At 37.7% G+C, this 23662-nt stretch overlaps 1 protein-coding gene across 1 annotated transcript in view; it reads left to right on the top strand.

The window, feature by feature from the left end:
* THSD7B (thrombospondin type 1 domain containing 7B) overlaps positions 1 to 23662 on the top strand; it is an 832155-nt gene that overhangs the window by 780245 nt on the left and 28248 nt on the right. Inside the window, exons 18-21 of the mRNA XM_047772023.1 lie at positions 1103 to 1244; positions 2631 to 2746; positions 5682 to 5799; positions 22692 to 22837. Of these exons, the coding sequence (XP_047627979.1) occupies positions 1103 to 1244; positions 2631 to 2746; positions 5682 to 5799; positions 22692 to 22837 (522 nt within the window). The remainder of the gene's footprint in view (positions 1 to 1102; positions 1245 to 2630; positions 2747 to 5681; positions 5800 to 22691; positions 22838 to 23662) is intronic.

Below are 23662 nucleotides of genomic sequence, written 5' to 3'. Positions count from 1 at the left end.
TGAGCCTGGGTGGAAGGTTGCTTAGGAAGGAAGAGAAGAATTTGTCATTATTAAAAGAAATACTGTCAATGATGAAGCATTGATTAGTGTTTTGAAGAAGAGGAAGGATAAGATTTAGGACACATAAAAGGAGATTGTTCCAGTTGGGGGAGATTTTGAAAGTTCTATGTGGGTAGAGTAGATGGATGACAGGTGGCAGGCAGGTTTACCTGGCTCCAGAGGGTTCTATGAGTTGAGGACTTGTGGACTCATGGGTAAAATGATTTTTGTAAGAGATCTTTTAAGTTCATATGTGTACATTTTTTTGGTGACAGCACACAGTGGCTCATCTTCCGTGGATCAGAGGGTTTTCCAAAGAAGAAGAAAGTTTTGGTATATGGCAATATTGATTTCATCATCCCTCTCTCAACCTATTTGTTGTGTTTTTAAAAAAAACTTAAAATTAAAGTATATTTGATTTACAATGTTCTGTCATTTTCTGATGTATAGCAAAGTGACCCAGTAAATTCCATTTTTTTTATTTTTCTTATTAAAATATTCTGTGTGATTTTGTTTTTTCCTTTGGCCATGCCTATGGCATGTGGAAGTTCTGTGGCCAGGAATCAAACTCATACCATAGCAGCAATCCAAGCCACTGCAGTGACAATGCTGGCTCCTTACCCAACTGTGCTATAGGTGAACTCCCTGTGTGATTATTTCTATTGGTGAGACTGTCTGCAGGCACAAGGGACTTTGTTTTCCTTTTTTCATTCATTGAAACATTCAAATGCATTCATCTTTTGCTACATGGCTGACGGATTTGAGAGCACAGAGTGTATTTAATTGATGGAAATAGCCTCTGTGTGCCTAATTATACATGGGAGATAGAAATGTAGGCTTTGTCATAACATAGAACAAGAAAGAGTTGTCAGGTGAAAAATCCCAAAATGATATATACTGAATCACATAATAGTTTTATTTTCTAAATATTATGTTTCATACTTTTAATAGTGTCTGCCCTGTAGCTATTGTATCCATGCCTACTTATATACAGATAATCACATAGAACTTATCAACAAACTCGGGATCCTTTCTAACTCTGAATGCTCTTTGACTTTCATAGTCATGTGATCCACACACAATGCAGAGAAGAACCCGCCATCTGCTACGGCCCTCACTGAGTTCAAGGACATGCGCAGAAGACTCGCAGGTGCGGCCCTGCCTCCTCAATGAAAACTGCTTCCAGTTCCAGTACAATCTAACAGGTATGGCTGAAATCCACAAAGATGTAATAATGCTGTTATAAAATTTGAGCTCTTTCATGGCTTTTATTATTCAAGAAATGCTAGCTTGCAATGTACTTGCTCTGTGTGGCTCACTAAGGATGAATGGTCTGCCTGACTAGACAGGGATGTCTTAGGGGCACTGAAAAATCACAAAAGCTTCCTTATTCAGGATTTCCCTAGGTACCAGAGTACTCAGTGTCTAAAACCGAAGGACCATGTAGTTCCATTGATCTGCCACTTGCCATTCCCTGCACCAGCAGTAGATACACAGAATGCCATGAAATGTGGAACCATGTTCAATGTCAGCACTGAATTCAGCACTTAATTCAGCACTGATGACCAAGCCACCACATGCCTGTACAAGCAAAGCAATAGCCTTTTTCTGAAACCAATTCCCCCCTGAGGTCACAGCAGAAATACTGAAATTTCTCTTTTGGAACACCTCCTTGAGAATTCTATGATGCTGTCTGCTTGTCTTCATAGGTGAAAGTTGACGTGGTATATTTGCCCTTTTTTCTTTAGCTAAAGATGCTTCAAATCATTAGTGTTCATAGTAATTTTGCAGAAATACAATAAAATTTGCTTTACCAGACAAACATGTCTTTAAAATGCTGAATTTACTCTACATGGGTTAGCTCTTCCTATTAAACTCTTATATCATCTATCAAATATGAAAACACTCCTTAAAGAGGTTCTCACTGTGTATGATCAAGGATCTTTTCTTTTTTTTCTACCCACACAAAAATAAGACTTTTTTAAAAAGAATCAGTTATGGGATAATTTATTCTAAGTCCCAGTGTCTAGTTTATAATACAAACTAGCCAGATCTACAAAACTTTCTCTCATGAGAGAATAATTTTATTTAAATTAGAGTTTCTGTAGTGGTCCCTATATCTGGTTTTTTATTTCTGAGGTACCTCTCTTGGCTCCACTGTACCAAACAGACCAAATGGTTTAGATAGTTATATTTATTCCTTGAAAGCCTCTTCAAAGACTAGTATCATTTCTGGTTTTTTTTCTCTCTTCCTCTCAATTATCCTCAGTAAAGAGATGATTCTTTTGTCATCCTGCTTAGTATTTTTCTTTTCCTACCCCAGCCAACTGTGAGATGGTTTCTAAAAGCCATTTGGCTTTTGATCTCAAGAAAGCAAACTTAGGAGGAACTCATTTTTATTGGGTTGTCTGATTGATTTTTTTGTTTTGCAATAAAAGAATTGCATGCTGTCTTTTGAAGCCTTTTGGAAATTGTTTTAGGATTCTGTGCACGCTATCCTTCTCTATCAGTACAGACAATCAAAGGTATATTGTAGTTTGCTCAAAACGGCCATACTTTGGAAATTCAGTGTGCTGATCCTATGCCTGTAGAGTGGAGCGCATGCCAGCTGAGCGAAAATGCAACCTGTGGGCAAGGCATCAGGACCCGCCTTCTGAGCTGTGTGCGCAGTGATGGCAAGCCCGTTGGCATGGACCAATGCAAGCAGGTGATTTACTTATATTTGTGTCCCACACCCATGGCTGTGTTTTTCTTACTATTAGCCTGCAACCTCCCCAGTGCTTGATATGAATGACATAATGCTTTCCTCTCATTATAGCCTAGATTCAGTTACAGTAAGAGATACTAGTATCAGACAGTTCTGCCTCACCAGTTGGAACTTAGTTAAAATAACCAGGGAATTTTACACTGGGGAAATGGGTTCATTAAAAAAATATTTTCTGTGAAGTTCTGTGGCTCAGTGGGTTAAGAACCTGACATAGTCTCCATGAGGATGTGGATTTGATCCCTGGCCTTGCTCAATGGGTTAAGGATCCTGTGTCATTTCATTGCTGCAAGCTGCGGTGTAGGTCACAGGTGTGGGTCACATATGCTGCTGGGATCCCATGTTGCTGTGGCTGTGGTATAGGCCTATAGCTACAGCTCCAATTTGACCCCTAGCCTGGAAACCTGCATATGCCACAGGTGTGGCCCTAAAAGTAAATAAAAGAAGGAAAAACATTTTTTCATTTTTTTTTAAAGAACCTGTTTAGATGACTTGGTTACCAAGAAAGTATTCACATCAGGTGACCCTAATCTTTAGATGTGACTTCTTGTATTGGGCAGGTGATACATTTGCTTATATAGTAAACACTGTCTCTTGTATATAACATGAACACTGACACTTGTTATTAGAATACTCTGCTAATTTGCTTAGTAAGTGATTGCTAGATAATAAGCACAGTTGTATTTTTTGTCTCAAAGTAAGTTAAAAACTTTCCCTACCAAATTTAAAACTAGTGGATTTTGAATTTTTGTAATTTTATTGCTCCTTTTTTTTCTCTCTATGACAAAATATATGGAGTTTGGACAAAAGCTGTAATTAAACCTGTTCCAAAAAAGTTGGCACTTCCTTCCCAACATATAGTGAAACACACTATACAGGCATTTTAACAAAAATAAAGATGATCATATTCTATCATATTATAAGAATCTCACTAAGCAAAATTTGGAACAATTGAAAATATGTGGAGCCAGATAACTCAGGATTCCACAGAAACTTATTTAACAAACTGGCAAAATAAAAACTGTCCCATTTCTTCTTAAGTAAGTGGAGTCCACAAGTAGAAATTAAAATCAGAACAAACCCTTCCTCACCTATCCTGATTCATCCCTGTTAAGCATTGTCTCAGTAAGCTCTTTAAACCAGCAGGATTACCAAAGACCAATATCAACCTTGACCCTAGATCATCTGAAATTAAATGTCCCATTTAATGAAATTTGGAGACTGGTTGATACAGGGCAAAGTTCTATCTACCAAGTGTTATTTATGTATGTATGTATGTATTTATTTATGTAATCTTTTTAGGGCTGCACCTGCAGCACATGGAGGTTCCCAGGCCAGGTGTCCAATCAGAACTATAGCCGCCGGCTTACACCACAGCCACAGCAACACCAGATCCGAGCCATGTCTGTGACCTACACTGTGGCTCACGGCAATGCCAGATCCTTAACCCACGAGCGAGACCAGCAATGGAACCTGCGTCCTCATGCATACTAGTCAGATTCGTTTCCGCTGAGCCATGACGGGAACTTCTGTCAGTAATTTATTTTAACATTTTGTTTCATTTCATCTCCCTCTCAATACATTGTCTGCTTCAGGAAAAAGAAATCACCAGTCTACAACAACTTCAAATAAGTGAAAATCTTACATTTAGCGTACATAATAAATCTTCTCTTTTGATACCAAGAATTATATAAATCATTCATTAATATATAAACAAGTTTATATGCTTTCCAAATATCATATGTCCAACAAATATTTAAAGAATGTTAGTTTGAAATCCCAAATTATTAGCCCTAATAGAAAACCCATTATCTCTTGAATGGATCATAGATCCCATGTAGTAATTTCTATTTTGCTCACTTAGTAAGCAATCATGCTGTAATCATTCATTTTACATGTGTTGAATGTCAGCATTTTCTTCAAGCACAGTGGGTGATTCCTAAAGCAAAAATTTTTGTCATTCTTTCTGTGTTTCTTGGCTTATATACTCTTTTACTGAGACCTCTTCAACCTTAGCTGTTAGAAAATATGTCATTTTGCCTAGATGTGGGTTTCAAAGAGGACAAGAAAAAAAGAAATCTTTTCTTTTGAAAAAAATTTTTTTTGGAGGAGCACACCTGTGGCATATGGGAGATCCCAGGCTAGAGTCAAATTAGAGCGGCAGCTGCTGGCCTACACCATAGCCACAGGAATACCAGATTTGAGCTGCATTTGTGATCTACACCACAGCTCACAGCAATACCAGATCCTTAACCCAATGAGTGGGGCTGGGGATCGAACCTGCATCCTTATGGGTACTAGTTGGGTTCTTAACCTGCTGAGCCACAGTGGGAACTCCTGATTTTTTTTTTTAAATCATCAATTTCTTTCTTAAGACCATGGTTATATTTTAGCATAGCTGGTCTTTTTTAATGAACTTTAGATGGGTTGCTGATTTGGGTTTTATCCTTTTTCTATTTATTTTTAAGGCTAGGTAGCTGTTAGTTTGAGCTCTCTGTATACTATTGACCCATCCAGAAGTGCAAGGTGCCTGAATTTAGCACTGCGGTATCCTCCTGGTTCCTTGCTGGCTGAGTGATAGGAGAGATCTCTGCATCACATAATTGCCTGATTTTCCCTGTACCTTAACTGCAGGTCTCTTCTTAAGTTGGGGCTTTCGTGAAAAGAAAATTGGGTTGGCAAGTTTCTATTTCATGAAATAAGGACCATCATTTGCTAGGCTTGCCACCAGTTTATATAAGCAAGGGTATTTTTCCCTACGAAAATGTAGAATGATTATGATCAAAGAATAAAGATGATTATCCCATCAAAAGATAGCAGATTGACTTGAGGTTGATGTGAATTCTCCAGTACATTCATATTTCCTTCCCACCTGCAGCATAACCTGGAAAAACCTCAGAGGATGAGTGCTCCCTGCCTGGTGGAATGCATGGTCAACTGTCAGCTCTCTGGGTGGACAGCCTGGACAGCATGCTCGCAGACTTGTGGCCATGGAGGTATTTGGATTTCCTGTGTTTGTTCCCACTACTTAGTTTTTAAACATCTTTCTACGTGTGATAGCCTGACAAGTGGACGTAAGGTATGTTAGCCAGCTGGATGCAACATGAGCCTGGCCTCATATCAGTCTTTCATGACTAAGCAGAGAGTAAAGAACTGGCTGGGTAACACTGGAAAATTCTGGAGGGGCCCCTGGCCCTGGGGAACAGTGTTTATTCAAAAGGTCCCAAGTTTAACCAATTCAAAATTTGTTGGCCTCTGTGGTTTTTCAGAAGTATGTATTCAATAAGTAAAGCTGGCTCCTCTAGCAGGTACTCTCCCCCATCATAGCAGCTTAATATCATAGATTAGAGACTAATTTTTCACTTACGTAAAGGGAGGGGGAGTTTCTGCTTTACACAGGCGATCAAGGACACAAGAGGCTGTGTTGATGGAGGCTTTACCACCTTAACATATATTTCTCTGGAGGGTGATGTCCAGCTGGTCCTATGGAGGTTTTTATGGACAGGTTGGAAGTTCCATACATCTCTTTTCTTTCTTTCTTTTTTTTTCTCTCTTTCTTTCTTTTTTTTTTTCTTTCTTTTTTAGGGCTGCACCCATGGCATATGTAAGTTCCCAAGCTAGGGAACTATACCACAACCACAGCAATGCCAGATCTGAGCCACATCTGCAACCATCACCACAGCTCACAGCAACACTGCATCCTTAACACATTGAGGAAGGCAAGGGATTGAACCTGTGCCCTCATGGATACTAGTTGGTTGGTAACCTACTGAGCCACAATGGAGACTCCTTTTTTTTTTTTTCATTTCTGCTATATATATTCTACTGGATAAAATTTGATACCGTTTCTCTAGCTCAGTACAAGATGGCCAAGCAGGAAATGTAGTTTCTAGATGGCGGGTTATTTCTTAGCAACAGTATTATAGAGGAAACTGCCCCCATGGAAGAAAGGGCGTATAAATCTTTGGTGAACAGATAGTGGTTGACAGCAACATTTCCCAGGTAAGTAAGGCACAATGGCAAGGAATACAGAAGGCAACTGATAGTCACACGCTAGGCAAATGGCAACAGAGGTGGCACTCCAGCCATCAAACTAAAGTAGGAATCAAGATATTGGTCCATGGAAAGATAACAAGGAGAGTGTACCAGGAAAGCACAGAGCTGCAGTTTAGGATAGGATTCTGGTCCTGAAAGAGATTTACAGTTTATCATGAGGTAAATGTCAGGCATTTGGGTGGGGACCTATGGAAAAATCCTGCTTTATGGCTAGTCAGTAAGTAGGGGAGGAGTAGGGAAGAAGAATTGCAAGTTGGAGGATTCTTGGAATCCAGGGGGAGATGAGCTTAAAAGACCTGGATCTGATCACCAAAGATATTTGTTTTTGTTTTTTTGTTTTTGTCTTTTCAGGGCCACATTATGGCATATGGAGGTTCCCAGGCTAGGGGTCTAATCGGAGCTGTAGCTGCCAGCCTATGCCACAGCCACAGCAATGCGGGATCCAAGTTGCGTCTGTGACCTACACCACAGCTCATGGCAATGCCGGATCCTTAATCCACTGAGCAAGGCCAGGGATCGAACCTGCAACCTCACAGTTCCTAGTCAGATTTGTTTCTGCTGTGCCACGGTGGGAACTCCTGATCACCAAAGATATTTGGAAGAAGTTTGTTAGAAGTTCTTAGCCTGGACCACTGGCACTAGGATATGGGGTTATTTCTGAGCTACTCACAAATGGGTGTGCTGGGGTGCTTGATGATTCTCTGCCTTAGTTGAGATTGTTTGAGGAGTCAAGACAGGATATAGCATGGAAAAAGTGCTTATCTGTGTCCTCAGCTTTAAAATCATGGAGAAGACAGATCTGACAGCAGTACTCAGGAAATAATGTTAGGAAAATTTAGCTAAGGAAATTTAAATTTACTTCCACAATGAGCATCACTCACAATGAAAATGGGGAAATCACAATGTCCAATAATAACAACATGCCATTGCCTGCATAATTGAGAGCCTGCAAAGCACCTCATGAAACCAAATGGTAAATCTCAGAACCAAGATTTCAGAGATTGACCTATACCAATTTCTCAAATATTCTGATTGGTAGCACAGAATAGTTTCCAGTTGGGCATCAACTTTAAAGTTGGGTAAGTCCAAGTTTGAATTAAAGCTCTTTAGGAAAATTATTCTGAATCTCAGTTCCTTTATCTCTAAAATGGATTTTATGCACATTAGAGGCTTTGTTTTAGGTCTGAGGAGTAAATTCTATGAAGTTACACAGGTGTCTAGCACTGTACCTGATACAGCATGGGTGTTCATTTCATATTAATTTCCACCTCAACCTCCCTACCCACCAGTAGTAGAAGGTTATCAGAGACTCCCAGAAGTACCTATTGTGGCTCAGTGATAATAACCCAACTAGTATCCATGGGGATGCAAGTTCTATCCCTGGCCCTGCTCTGTGGGTTTAGGATCTGGTATTGCCATGAGCTGTGGCATAGATCACAGATGTGGGTTGGATCCTGTGTTTCTGTGGCTGTGGCTGGCAGCTACAGCTCTTATTCAACCCCTACCTTGGGAACTTCCATATGCTGCAGGTGTGGCCCTAAAAAAAAAAAAAAAAAAAAAAAAGCAGAGACACCCTAGGATCTCTCGTTTTTAAGTATTTTTTAAATTGAAATATAATTTATTTATAATGTGTTACTTTCTGCTATATAACACAATGACTCAGCTATGTGTATACATAATTTTTTCTATTCTTTTACATTATGGTTTATCTCAGGATACTGAATATAATTTCCTGTGCCAACCAGTAGGACTTTGTTGTATATCTATTCTTTTAATACTTTTTGTATCTGCTAACCCCAAACTCCCAATCCATCCCCCCACCTCCCCCTTGGCAACCACAAGTCTGTTCTCCATGTCTGTGAGTCTGTTTCTGTTTTGTAGAGAGGTTAATTGTGCAGTATTTTAGCTTCCACATATAAGGATATCATATGATATTTGTCTTTGTCTTTCTGACTTCACTTAGTATAATAATCTCTAGTTGCGTCCATGTTGCTGTTAATGGCATTATTTCATTATTTTTATGCCTGAATAGCGTTCCATTGTATATATATGTACCATGTCTTAAGATAAAGTACATATATTCATCTATCAATGGATATTTATATTGTTTCCATGCCTTGGTTATTGTGAATAATGCTGCAATGAACATAGGGGTGTATATATCTTTCTGAAGTATACTTTTGTCTGGATATATGCCCAGGATGGGCTTGCTGGATCATACAGTAATTCTATTTTGAGTGTTCTGAGGAATCTCCATACTCTTTCCATAGTGGTTGTACCAACTTACATTTCCACCAACAGCAAAGGAGGGTTCCCTTTTCTCTATACCTTCTCTAGAATATATTATTTGTAGACTTATTAATGATAGCCATTCTGACCAGTGTAACGTGGTACCTCATTATAGTTTTGATTTGCATTTCTCTAATATTTAGTGATGTTGAGCATCTCTTCATGTGCCTATTTACCATTTGTATGTCTTCTTTGGATAAATGTTTTATTTAGGTCTTCTGTTCACTTTTTGATTGGGTTGTTTGTTTGTTGTTGTTGAGTTGTATGAGCTATTTGTGTATTTTGAAAGCTAAGTCCTTGTCCATCGTATAATTTGCAAATATCTTCTCTTGTATCCCTAGGATCTTTTAAAGATTATTCCATGGAATCAATCTCTCTCATTGTCTTCTCTCACATCTCATCCTTTTACTCCCTCAAATTCCATATATTAAAATCATAGCCTAAGTGATATTTAAGAATACGTATCTGAACAATTGTTTTCCTGTTGATTTAAGTCATAATGTGCCAAATGTAATACAGTATTTTGGGCATGAAGCATTGAAGGGGGAAAAGACAATTTCCCTATTCTCAAGGGGCTTACAACCTAGTTGAGGGAAAACAATAGACAAACAAGGAGGGAATTGCATGTTGATGAATTCACTAAGCAGGAGGTGTTATTTGCATTAGTGATGTGAATAACTGGTTCCTGATCTTTCCAGGTTGAACTGCCCTGGTTATCCCATAGCCATAAGCACTGCAGTCTTGTTCTTATGGGCCTCTTCTAGGAGCAATGACTCTCAGAGAGCTAAAGGGTGGCATGGAAACACAAAGAAAGGATGAAGTCCTATATTGTGACCATGGTCCACAGGGACCTGTAGGATCTCACCTGTGCCTGCTTCTCTATCCTGATCACCCTTCATTCTCATGTTGGACCACTATGCCGTAATATAGTATATATCAGTCACATCCTTGGGTGTATACTTCCTTCCGCCTTGGCTCCTTTCATCATCTGGAGTAACTCACCATCACTCCCACTGTAACCTCCTATTGCTTTAATTATATATAAGTTGAATTAATATCTGCCCATCTAAAGAATAAATGATCCTCTTTGAATTCTTTGAGGGTGAATCCCTCTGGTTCTCATGAAGCACAGTACCTGGCTCATTGGGAGAATTTCAGTTAACATTTGTCATTGCCCCTGTGGCTCTTCACCATAGGGGGAACTTGAAGAAGAGCTTGCAGACTAGATCACAAGCCTAAATAAAGTCAGCCAACTCCTGCCAGTGGCTATTTTCCTCTTTCTCTAATTAACTTAAGTCTTGAGTTCCATTACTCAACGATGTGTTCATGCAAGGAGACAGAAGATCTGTTTGTTGTGATTTTGCCTGAAAGTCCTAATTTTGCCACTGAAACATGATAGGTCTCAATATTATGCTAATACACTACCTTTGAAAATACCCCAAATTGTAAGTTTAGTATTAGAAAATATAACTTTAATTTTTCTATCTAATACACTACCTTTGAAAATACCCCAAATTGTAAGTTTAGTATTAGAAAATATAACTTTAATTTTTCAAGTAGTTCTTTTAGTGCTGTGGACCCATCAGACTTTGTTAGTCTACTAGAAAAACTAATAAAACAAAACAAAACAAAAAAACTTTCCACATCTGAATCACACTACTAGGGTTTGAACTTAAATTCACATTTTCTAATCCTTAGAATAACGAAGACAAATAATTGAAAATTTCCTAAGGAAAGTCAGTGTATGGCCTAAGGCACAGAAGGACTAGGGAAGGAATGTTAACTACTTAGAGAAATCAAGTCATATAAGGCATTTGGAAGTCATGTGATAGTATCTATTGGCAAATAAATGTAGCATTAATTATAAATCACCTCTAGCTAGCTCCTAAGGATCTACTAAGCTAACTTGGGAATCCTTTTTTGACCTTAAGATGTCTTGATGTTGTGAATAAAGATGTAATAATGCCTTTTAAAAATATTCCAGAATCCTGATATTTTACAAACCCTCCAATAATCTGAATATAAATTTATTCCGCTTTTGCTTTATTCAACCAAGATTGATAAAGTTTACACCTATTATCCTGATACCTACAGGTGTACTCTTTCATTGTCCAAAGTGGCAGTGTGGAAAAAAAATTATGTGGTGACCCTGATCTTTTGAGTTCTCTTCTTGAAGGCAGGGCTGTAGAGAAGTTTACTCACATAGTTCACCAGTGCTCACTGGAAACTTTCCCAGAGCCAGACTCTCCCAGGAGCTGAGGATATACTGTATATGGAACAGATAAGATCCCAGGTAACCAAATTCCTCTTACTTCATGAAACTGATATTCAAGGTGGAAAACTAGATAGTGAAAAGAAGTTACAGACAGCAAATGTACACGTAAATACACACAAAAGTAACACACAGATGAGTGCTATATTGAAGCAAAAACCAGGTTATGTGATAAAGAATAAGTGTCCTGCAAGGAAGTAAGGCATAGGGGAAGAGAGGCCACTGAGGAGGTGATAGTTATATCAGAATTAAATGACAAGGTACCATAGCTCTTTTAACTGGTGTTTTCTTTACTAGACTGCTCGGGGCTCAATCTCACAAGCATTGTTTGACTACCTGTTGTAGTCAAGTGTCTAGGTCAGGACCTACATACTAAAATATGAAAATAGGTATTTTTTTAAAAATTATATTTAGGTTCAATCTTAAAAAAATAAAGTTAACAGTACAAAGAATAAGACACATGGCCCTTGAATTTTTAACTGAAGTATAGTTGATTTACAATGCCTTGTTGTTTCAGGTGTACAGCACAGTGATTCAGTTATACATATATATATGCGTGTGTGTGTGTGTGTATATATATATATATATATATATATATATATATATATATATATACTTTTTTAAGTTATTCATACTATTCTTGATAGTGGCTGGCCCTTGAATTTTTAAGCAACTACTGCCAGAACACTGATGAGACAGTCTATAATCACTATATTATACCTCACTATGCTATATTGTACTCTATTATATCCCACCAGCCCCCAAACTACTACCCCATTCCAGCCTTCCAGCTCCAATCTTCCAGCACTACTCTTTTCTCATCCCTAGCCCCCTAACAGTTAAATGTTTCCAAAATGAGACAATTTTGTATTTAAATCATGCCTTAATCCTCAGGCAACACAAGCTAAAAGCAACAAACTAACAATGATCATCAAAAGCAGAAATATATGGCACAGATGAACTTGTTTGCTAAAAGAGACCAAACTTTGGCACTGAAAAAGTTGGAAACTGTCATTGAAAAAACATCTGTGTCTTGCTTCTTGTAAAACAGTGTGCCTGCAGCTGTCTTTGTATGTGATACTTTCTTTTTCCCAACTGGTGGTGGCAATAGGGCAGATACCACAAGGAGACAGAGTTTATTTAGTCACATTGAAGTGCGCAAGTTGCACCTGCGGCTCTTGACTGACTTCTTCATCAAAGGCAAAATGCACACAATTGTATCCTTTCAGGAAGTTGCCTTGACTGTTGGGCAAATCCTGGTGAGCTGGGAGTCCTGAATGCTTCCGCACAGCCACACTCTGCCATCAAACCCACAGAACTACATTGATCTGAGGGAAAATTTTGAAATGAGCTCTTCCTTTATCTCCAAGTGTCTGGGTTATCTCTTTAATGTACACTTGATGCTTGGTATATACTTTCTAATTGTGTTAATGATTTCAAGGTCATAACAGTTTGAATCCAATTTATTTCACGTTAAAGAGAAACTGATTCTAGGTTTCTACTAAGGGATTGTTTCAGATAGATTTCAAAGATCAAAGCTTGTAATAGAAGAGCTTAATATTTGGATTAGTCATGTTCTTGGTCTGTTGAATTTTCATCAGTTCAGTGGAATGTAGAACTCCCTAAATTTAGCATTTCATGAATTATTCATAATTATAGTTTAACCGATAACATTCCAGGAATGTTATTAATCCCAGATTATTTTCCTCTTTTATATTTTTTAATTCAAACTCTAATAATTATTATCATTGAATTATTTTATAATATTTTTCTACATTGTGTAATCCAGCCTGTCTCTTGTGTTTCCCAGATGGCTTATGATTTTTCTATCAACCCTAGCTCATAATGAAATAATAATTTTGTATTGACTCCAAAGTACAAGTTTATGATTTCCAGCTTTTTTCATATTTTAAACAGGCAACTCTTTTAACCTTCATTTTTAGTATCTGTATGAAATGTGATCAGTATGGTATACTTGATCAAGCACAGCCCAATAGTTATAACAGTTCAAACTTGTTCACTATTATCAGGTAATTAGCTCCTATGACAGGGAACAAAAAGCTAAATTGTAGAATGGGAAAAAAAGAAAGACTAGATAAGAATATACAATTTTAGAGTTGGCTTTTCCAACAGAAAATTGTAAGACTTTGATCCAGCCTTTGCAGACCTTGCTTGCGCTATTTTTAAACTGTAAAATGATGAAATATTAGAATAATAATTTTTAATATCTGTTGGTCAAAGGTACAATTATTGGTGCTTGAATTATTTTAATAATTCTTTACAAGAGTACTGTGAAACGTAGACATAACTTCACAGGTAAGGTGATAGGCAATTAAGTAACTGCTCAAGGTCATGTGGCTTGTCAGTTGTAGAGAAGTTTGAGGTGCTCAGTTATGTCTCCTAAGCCCCATTTTTTCCACTGGGCCCTTTTAAATCTGACACTATGTACATGTTCATGTTATGTACATGGCCCTGGGTTGGATGCTACATCACTTTATAAAAATACTCATAAGTTATTTAAGAATAAGCAGAGGAAATTTATCTCAGTTTGGAATACAAAGGGCAGTGAGCACTTTAAGAAGTTTCTGAATTCTTAAGCCTCCTAAATGTATCCTTGTTTTCTAGTGCATGTAATTGGAACATAGAATGGGGAGACAATCTTAGAGACAGGGAATGTGTGAATGGGATGGACAGAATAGCTCCAGAACTGCCAAAAATCACTCTCTGTGACCTTGTCATTTTTCATCCCATGGAGAGACCCCCATTGGAGGTATTTCTGCTATGTATTTCCAGTGGTCTGTCAAGTTTTGATAGCATATTTTTTTAAATGGTCCCAACCCCGGACTATGGAAGTTCCCAGGCCAGGGATTGAATCCGAGCTGCAGCTGTGGCAGGCAAAACTGATCCTTTAACCCTCTGCGCCAGGCTGGGGATCAAACCTGCACCTTCAAGGCAACCCCGGATGCTGCAGTCAGGTTCTTAACCCCCGTGCCATACCAGGAACTCCAGCTTTAGTAGCTTTTAAAGAGTCTGAAATGTGATTGTTAAGAACAGACCTGAAAATAAGCAGCTGGAATGCGCATTCACTGCAGAGAAATCCTGAGCTTTATTTCCAAGCCAAGCCAACAGTGCCTAATCTTCTGCCCTTCACCGACCTATCTCACTCCTGTAATACCAGATTCTGTCTTTACCTCTAAAATTGTGGTGTTATTACTTCCTTGCTTAGCTGACCTCACTCTCCAGTACATCGTCATGGCTGGGACTGGTCTATTTTACTTGAAAAAACTTACAGACTCCTTGCCTTGCCTGAGTATTCTCTGGGATGCAAGGTATCTGGGTGCCTGATGCAATTTTTAGATGAGCCAGGGAATCCCTTTATAGAGAAAACCCATGCATTGTACTCCAAATGCAGAACTGTTCCATCTTCCATTGCTAGCATATGTTTAACCAAACATATGCTAAAGGTCTGTCTTTACGTTGCAGATAAGGACCATAATTTTTCTCCCCTCTGGTACATTAGAAAATAATTTTTTTTGTTTTTTTTTTGCCTTTTCTAGGGCTGCTCCCACAGCATATGGAGGTTCCCAGGCTAGGGGTCTAATTGGAGCTGTAGCCGCCAGCCTACACTAGAGCCACAGCAACCCAGGATATCAAATATCCCTACCACAGAAAAAGGCACTTATATAAAGATGAAAGATACTTGAAATTATGGTGTGATACAGAATATGAGAGAGAATTTTAAAATAGGTGATGTATGGTGAAAAGAAACCTGGACTTGGCATCCAAATTCTGTAGCTGGAAACAATTCTCAGCAACCCAGGATCTGAGCAGAGTCTGCAACCTACACCACAGCTCACTGGAACGCTGGATCCTTAACCCACTGAGCAAGGCCAGGGATTGAACCCACAACCTCACGGTTCCTAGTCGGATTTGTTAACCACTCCGCCATGACGGAAACTCCTAGAAAATAATCTTGATCCAAAATCCAAGCCAGTCCAAGGTGTATATTGAAAATAAACTTGGCACTTGAAAAACTGGGCACTCCTTGGATAGGAGTTCCTGCTATGGCACAATAGGATAAGTGGCATCTCTAACGCACCAGGATACAGGTTCTATCCCCAGCTCAGCACACTGGATTAAAGGATCAGGTTCCAACTGCAGCTTGGATTTGACCCCTGGCCCAGGAGCTCCATATGCCCCAGAGTAGCCAAAAAAGAAAAAATATTACCAAGAAAAATAACCTTGGATAGAAATTCCAGACGATGTTTGTTAAGAGAAGTAAAAAGCAAATGTCCAGCATAAAGAGCAGCATGAAATTAACTGGGCATTTTATATATAGTCCAACTTCCTGCTGCTTTTAGAAAATTACAAGTCCCTCAAAACAAGTAAAGAGTCATCCCATAGAAAGGTGTTAGTATTGTAATTTTAATTAGTTTCTTCTAAAGGAAAATAGGACACATGAATACAGGTAACACATGTATTGGAGGAGATAGACCTAAGTGAACTTCTCACACTTATTCAAGAGGTCTAACAAGCTCAGCATAGAACCTCATACCTGACTTGGACCAGATGAAATCTGTTGGAGAGCATGTGCTTCTGAAGTAAGACCAATTTTTGTTACAATCCTTCTAGCTATGTGATTTGGCAAAAATTCCTTGACTTCTCTGGGCTTCAGTTTACCACATATGAAATGAGAATGGGATTCTTGTGGACATGGTATATTTGAGGGGGGTGAGCTCTCAGGGAAACAGAAGCAAAAATAGCAGGATAAGGAAGGGAAAATAACTAAGCAAGAATATGCTCTAGCATCTCTATATCATAGCACATTGTATTCAATCAATTAATCTAGGCCCATTTTCTATAATGAGGAATACTTTCAAAATGACAAAAGTTATTATACAATAAATATCAGTGAGTTTTTTGTTAGTATCCCTTTGTTTTTTTTTTTTCATGTATTTTGTCATTTGCCACTATTTTCTGCCGGCTACTATTAGGTAGCAGGCACAAAAGCTTAAGAATAAATTCATACAATAAAATGCTTAAAAGTGGAACATTTTATTCAGTAACATAATTTTTTGGTGCAACCAGGAAGGACCATAATCAACTGGATGTTAATGACATTGGACATTGTCCTTTGTCCTTTGACATTTGGATATCAACTCATCATAGATGGTAGCTCTAGATGGCCATTCCCTGCCAAGGACTGTGCACATTCCCTGAAAATTCAACTCATATTAAAAAGAAATAATTACCAGGTGGAAAGCAAGCCAGTAAAAATAATATTCAAATAACATTTTATAAGCTCAAAGCGACTTCATATACTACTACTATTTCATATACTATACTGTTTTTGTATGCACATGTCTATGGTAGATTGTAATTTATAGCTTTGTTCATATAAGTTGCTCAGATGTTTTATTTAATGAACTATTTAAGGTTTGATAGGTCTATTCTTCATTGCACTGTTATTCTTGTATTTCCTTTTCCATTTTCTCATACATAATATTTTGCTTTGTTTGCTTGGGTCATATTCAAATTGTCCAGAGCTATCAAAACCATAATTTTCAGTTAATTCAGTGTGCATCTCTCAGGGCCACAGAAAAACCATTGTTGAGAACCTATCACTGTGACAGCACATGATGCTGGCAACTTGGACCTGAAAGCATGGGCAGAAAAAAGCACTACTGCATTTGACTCCCTTTCCTTTCATGAATGTATACATTGACAAATATTTAATCGGTTTTGGGGGGGGTGGCTTTGCTTAAAATTCCCCACATCCCCTTTGTCAGTGGAACTTCAGAGTGAAGTCTGACTATTACTGAGTTCAATGGGAGTGTGATCCAGTCTAGTATTCTTTAAACCTGTATGCAATTACCAGTACTGGCTTCTCTGGGGTATGTGTGTGTGTGTACCCCATCATCTGTTTTTTTTCATGAGGTCTTACCATGCAATCCTTTTTCCTTTATTGCCTGAAATTATTGCTAATTTAATAGTATGCCTACTATCACTGTTGCTTATAATGAGTTCCCAATATTCCTCAAGGGAGGACAGGAATAGTTCAAAGAGAATTGCTAGCAAAGTTAATCTCCTGTAATCGGGGTCTTTATTAAACTGGAAACATACTTTGGAGCTGATGTTTTTCTCTCTTTTATAGCCTAAAGTGTAGATGAATAAGAGAATTGGTTTCCATTTTATCTCTCTTTGGTATTACCCATTAAGTATATTGCTTTTATTGGCTATTGAATTCAGGTTTCAAATAGATGCATATACCCAAATAAGAGTTGTCCAGAGAATGTCCAAGAAATTTCTCTCATTCTCAGAGTGGACACATGAGGACACAGGTGGCAGCAACCTTCACTCTTAGGCAGCCTCCTCTGAGGACAGGAGGAGTATAGTCTAGGGTGTAAGGGGTTTGGGAGGACCAGGCTGAATTATTAGGGACTTGGTAGTCATGTGCATTTAATGTTAAAAAGTCCAAAAGCATACCATTTGCATGCTTTCTATACTCATTGCAGGCTTTCTCCAGGGCCAGTTGTAGAAATTGATATGAAATAGTCGCTGTCAAAATAAATGATTTTTAAAATAATAGGTTTTAACAAGCACTACATTTTAGATACACTGTATTGTAGTTTATATGTGGTGTTTTTTTTTTAATTCATTTAACCAAAATGACATGAGTCCAAGGTGTCCTTATTATCTCAGTTTTCTCAGCATAATTGTGAGATCTGTAGGGAGCAGAACCCCCATAATACAAAAATAGTCACCAATGGAAGTTCCCTTCATGGCTCAGCAGTGAACGAACCCGACTAGGATCCATGAGGATGTAGGTTCCATCACTGGCCTCGCTCAGTGGGTTAAGGATTTGGCATTGCCATGAGCTGTGGTGTAAGTCGCAGACGCTAGGATCCCACGTCGCTGTGGCTGTGGTGTAGGCTGGCAGCTGTAGCTCTGATTAGACCCCTAGCTTGGGAACCTCCATATGCCATGGGTGCAGCCCTAAAAAAGAAAAAACAAAACAAAACAAAACAAACAAACAAACAAATAAAAATAGTCACTGATGAACTGACCTTTTACCAAACCATACCCCAGTCAAAAAGCCTCCTGCATTAATGCTCATACACTGGCATTGCATCAGGGTTTTTCCATCTCTAGCTGCAAAGAGAATGTGTACCCACAACAAAGGGATGAAAAAAACGGAACCATCTTTACACCAAAGATTAAAGGGAGCTCTTGAGAAAATTGATAAAGTATCTCAAAGACCAAAGATTCTATGATCAAACTGAGAAAGCCAATTGTGATACAACTTGTAGAGGGTAATCATAAAATTACATAAGAAATATCAATAGTTGATTTATTCTTGTCCCAATAATTTCATAGTTGCAATCATCTTCATAATAGTTGATATTAGAGAAAATAAGCTTACTGGCATCCTTTGTAGTTCCAAAGTCCCATTTAGACATTTTTTATTAATTACTCAAAATAATGTGATTCCCATTGAAATACACTCAATTTTTTTAAATTATTTATTATTATTTTTTTCCCACTGTACAGCAAGGGGGTCAGGTTATCCTTACATGTATACATTACAATTACATTTTTCCCCCAGCCTTTCTTCTGTTGCAATATGAGTATCTAGACAAAGTTCTCAATGCTATCCAGAAATACACTCACTTTTACATGGCATTTTCCCCAGCATGCATTATCCTCAGATAATAAGGACGCTCCGTATACTTAATTTTATTTTACAGAAGAGGAAATTCATGCTCAGAGGAGTTCAAGTACTTTCATGCAGTCACATCATTTACTAGCTATTAATTTGAGAGAATTGTTTCCAGCTACAGAATTTGGATGCCAAGTCCAGGTTTCTTTTCACCATACATCACCTATTTTAAAATTCTCTCTCATATTCTGTATCACACCATAATTTCAAGTATCTTTCATGTGGCCACATCATTCACTGCCTTCCCTCTCACATGAAAATTTCCTGTCACCAAAATAATTCCTTAAGTCTCCAGTCATTAGTGGTTCTTTTAGAATACTTATTGCTGTGAGATAGGTGTTTGGTTGAATATCACATCCTTTCTGATGTGTGGAATCCCAGGTAATATCAGGTCACTACCATTGGAGATGGTTGGCCCTCTTTGTCCATACTATCCATGTCCCATATAGCTAAATTTTATGTTTATAACTTCAGGATTTGGGGGGAATGTGCCAAATTTGAGGAATACTTTCTCTGGTTGCTTAATTTATCTAACCAAATATCCCTACCACAGAAAAAGGCACTTATATAAAGATATCAAGTGTCCCCACAGAAACTTCAGTTGCAATAAGTACCTTTATATACACTCTTGAGCCTTTATTACCAATACTCTTTTAATTGAATGTTTATATTATTCAATTAAACATGATAATGTACTTCAAAGTGTAGGATTATTATATTCTTCTGGGTATCTAATTGGCACTGTTTGAAAATCTTTGTGTTTAGATAGCAAAAGGCAAAGAAATCAAATAGCTGTGCTTTCAGAGAGTGGCTGTAAGTATTATTTCAAAAAGTAATAGCTTTTTTTTTCTGTTGACTTCATTAGGTTCCCCCCACCTCTGTGTCCAGCAGAAAATATCTGTCACTTTAATGGAAATAAATAAGATAGTCCTACATTAATGGTCATGATGCATGCCATCAATTCAAGAATAAGCTTTAAGTTATTTGGTTTCAATGAAATAGAACCTCTTTAGCTGTAATAAAGGTGACACTCCATTTTCATTATTCCTAAAAATAAGGATAGAGAACAGAATGCAATTATTATGACTTTAGAGTAATAGATATTTAGATCAAGAGAATAAACATCAAGATGATTCTAAAACTGAAACGTATTTAAGCAAGAATTAATGTGAAATCTTGAGTCAAATGTATTCATCAAAAAGTAGGAACAATGTTTCATATGAATAAAGTGAAGTCCAACGTGTATGATCTGATTTGAGTGATGCTGGGAAGAAATATCTGTCCAAATGTGTCGGTCATTCTCAGTGCCCAAGGATGTAAAATGGGTAGATTCCACTGTTCACAAATTTTACCATTACCCAAAGTTCCTCTTCTATTTCCCATAAAAGACCATGATAGATACTATCCTTGCTCTCTTGCCTGGTCCATGATATTCTCTTGAATTATCATCATGGCTCATACAGTAGCCATGGAGCAAAATATTCTGGGTTTGAATCCTGTTCTGCAACTTAAATTTTTTTGTTGTTTTACCTTCAACAGGTGACTTAAATTTTCTGTGCCTCAATTTCCTTATCTATAATATGCAAAAATAGAATTTTCCTCTAGGGTTGCAATAATTATTCAATGAGTTGGTATATATAAAGTATTTAGAAAATTTCTCAGCACATGGTATCTGCTGAACAATTACACTGATATGTCATCATGTAGTTCTTAGATAACAGATAATATCACATAGAAAGTTTATGAAAATCTGAATTAAATATTAAATTAGTGCTTCATATATATGGAGTACCATGTTAGGGACAGAACCCCAAACCTCAAGGAATTTAGAATCCAGTGATTAGAACTTCCTAGGTTTCCTCAAGAGTCTTCTCAGAGAGAATTAGTGTACCACCAAATCTATGATAATATTCCAGTGGCCACTAAGGTCTAGGCCACTGAAGATGTGACTCACCCTTGCTTCTCCCTGATCTTAAGAGCATCTGAGAATTACTCTTACCTAAGATTATCAAGTAAATTCTGTGCTGAATTGAATCATCACAATATTTCCATTTCTCTTAAGATAGAAACTTAGAATCTTTGACATTGGAAAAAGACCCCCTTTTAATACCTTTACCAATATTGCCTCATTCTGTTTTGTTCCTTGCTCTCTCTGTCCAGCCACACTGGCCTTCAGTCAGGTCCTCAAACCTGTTCTGCTCTTTTGCATCTCTGACCTTTTCACATGCTCTTTCCTCTGTTGGACACTCTTTGTATATCATGTCTGGTTTACTCCATCAGATTTCTGCTTCAAGTTCAACTACTTAGGGAGATGTTCCCTGAATTCCTTCCCAGACTGGGTGGCATCCCCAGAACTTGCTCTCATAGAACCCTGTTTTTCCTTTAACATTTACCACAAATACAATATCATTAATTTGATAACAAAAATGGAAGGGCATCGAATTCACAGATAACGAATAGCAATAAAATGATATGCACATCATACCTCATCAGTAAAAGAGGAGCAAGGACAAAAATGAGAGAAAGAATGAGAGAGAACAGATATTTAAATTTCACCCACTTTTCTACTCAATGAGCTTATGACATTATGCCCAGGAGGGAATAAGTTAACATGGGAGCTCTGCTCTTTCCAAGTGATTCTTAACCAATTTCCTTTCATTAGGAAATGGAATAGCAGTATTTCAACTTATATCCTTCAAATATCATGGCTTCTTTACACAAGTCAACAACTTTATTTTGTACCCAAGTAGGAAAAAAAAGTGGCTCTCAACTCTATGAAAATTGGCCATATTGAATTAATACAGAGACATTATTGGAATCTTGGGGTGGGAATTTTCTAGGATAATTTGGATTATGCGCAATTTTCACCTTGATGATTTATAAACTAACAAAAAAGATACAACTCTTATTTTTGCTTAATAATTATAATCCTAGCCTAGAATATAAGGTTTATGAAGGCAGAAGGTACATCTGGAGATTTCATCACCAGATGCAAAGATCCTCTATGGCATTTTCTCTTTGGCTCCTTGTCTAAGGAAAAGCACATGGCAGGATGCCTGGATTATTCTAGAGTTTAATAAATAAATATTTGGTTTTTAAATTTTTTTATTAAAGTATAATTGATTTACAGTGTTCTGTCAATTTCTGCTGCGTAGTAAAGTGACCCAGTCATTCATATATATATATATATATATATATATATATATATATATATATATACATTCTTTTTCTCATAATATTTGTTAAATGGAACTAACATTCTTCCAGGGTTTATGGGATCAAGCTATTTGGCAACAATACAGAGTTTGAATTTAGGATGACTAAAGAAGTAGAAGACAGAGTTTCAAATCCTTAAGCATTTTGCAGACCTGAGATAGCCTGTGTCTCCGTAGAAACCTAAATTAAAATAGCAGGAAAACTGAAACCTGGACATGACAAAAGTTCAGTGTGTTTTAATGAAGACTTCTGCATGGAAGGCAACATTCTGTCCTTTAATTCTCTTTCCAAGCCAAACTCTAACTGAAAAGCTGACATCTTCCTTATCCTTTTAGGTCGAATGAGCCGGACTCGATTTATCATTACGCCTACCCAAGGAGAAGGAAGGCCATGCCCCACTGAGCTTACCCAGCAGAAAAGCTGCCCAGTGACCCCCTGCTATAGCTGGGTCCTCAGCAACTGGTCTGCATGTAAATTGGAGGTAGGTCATGCAATGACACTTAGAGTAATGACACTTAGTTTGTCCAAAGTACTTGTCTGGTCAAACCTATGTGCTAATGAAATACATTTTACAGTGCCAGGGGCTGTAACAATGTATTTTTATGAAGTAGAGAGCATGGGAAAAAGAACCAAATGACTTTAACCCCACATAGAGTGTATTATTAGGAAATATGTAACCATTTGTTAGGCACTATTTAAAATAAGCTGGGTTAGGGGACTTCCAGTCTCTTCAGTGCTCTCAACTCCCTATCTTCTTGGCATGTTGGAAATATCAAAGCAGTATGTAATTAGGTAAAACCCTGATGCTATGGAAATGCACAGTTTGCCTGTGGACTGTATTTCTAAAAAAAAGCACTTTTAGGCTTAGACAAAATCTTGCATATGAGCAGAAAACCAAAAGTGTATGAAAGTTATATCTTAACCTTATTACCCGAACCACGGTTACTCCATTTTCCTCAATGATTGCTTTTTATTGACCTGAAATATAAATGCCTAGTAACATCATAATATATCACATACCCAGAGCTTTTGCTGTGTCAGCAAAGATCCTCTATGGCATTTTCTCTCTGGCTCCTTGTCTAAGGAAAAGCACATTGATTTCTCCTTATTTTCTTATTTTACTAGTTTATCCTTCAATTCCTATTCTAAAGTGGACTTTAGTTAGGCAACAATAATTTTGATTCTGCTTTAAGGAATCTATAGCATAGGAGTTCCCGTCATGGCATAGCAGAAACGAATCCAACTAGGAACCATGAGTTTGTGGGTTTGATCCCTGGCCTCACTAGTGGATTAAGGATCCGGTGTT

The sequence above is a fragment of the Phacochoerus africanus genome, chromosome 3 (genome assembly GCF_016906955.1).
Source record: "Phacochoerus africanus isolate WHEZ1 chromosome 3, ROS_Pafr_v1, whole genome shotgun sequence".
Classification (NCBI taxonomy): Eukaryota; Metazoa; Chordata; class Mammalia; order Artiodactyla; family Suidae; genus Phacochoerus; species Phacochoerus africanus.
The sequence above is the reverse complement of the archived record's forward strand: the minus strand, read 5'-3'. Positions and strand labels throughout refer to the sequence as shown.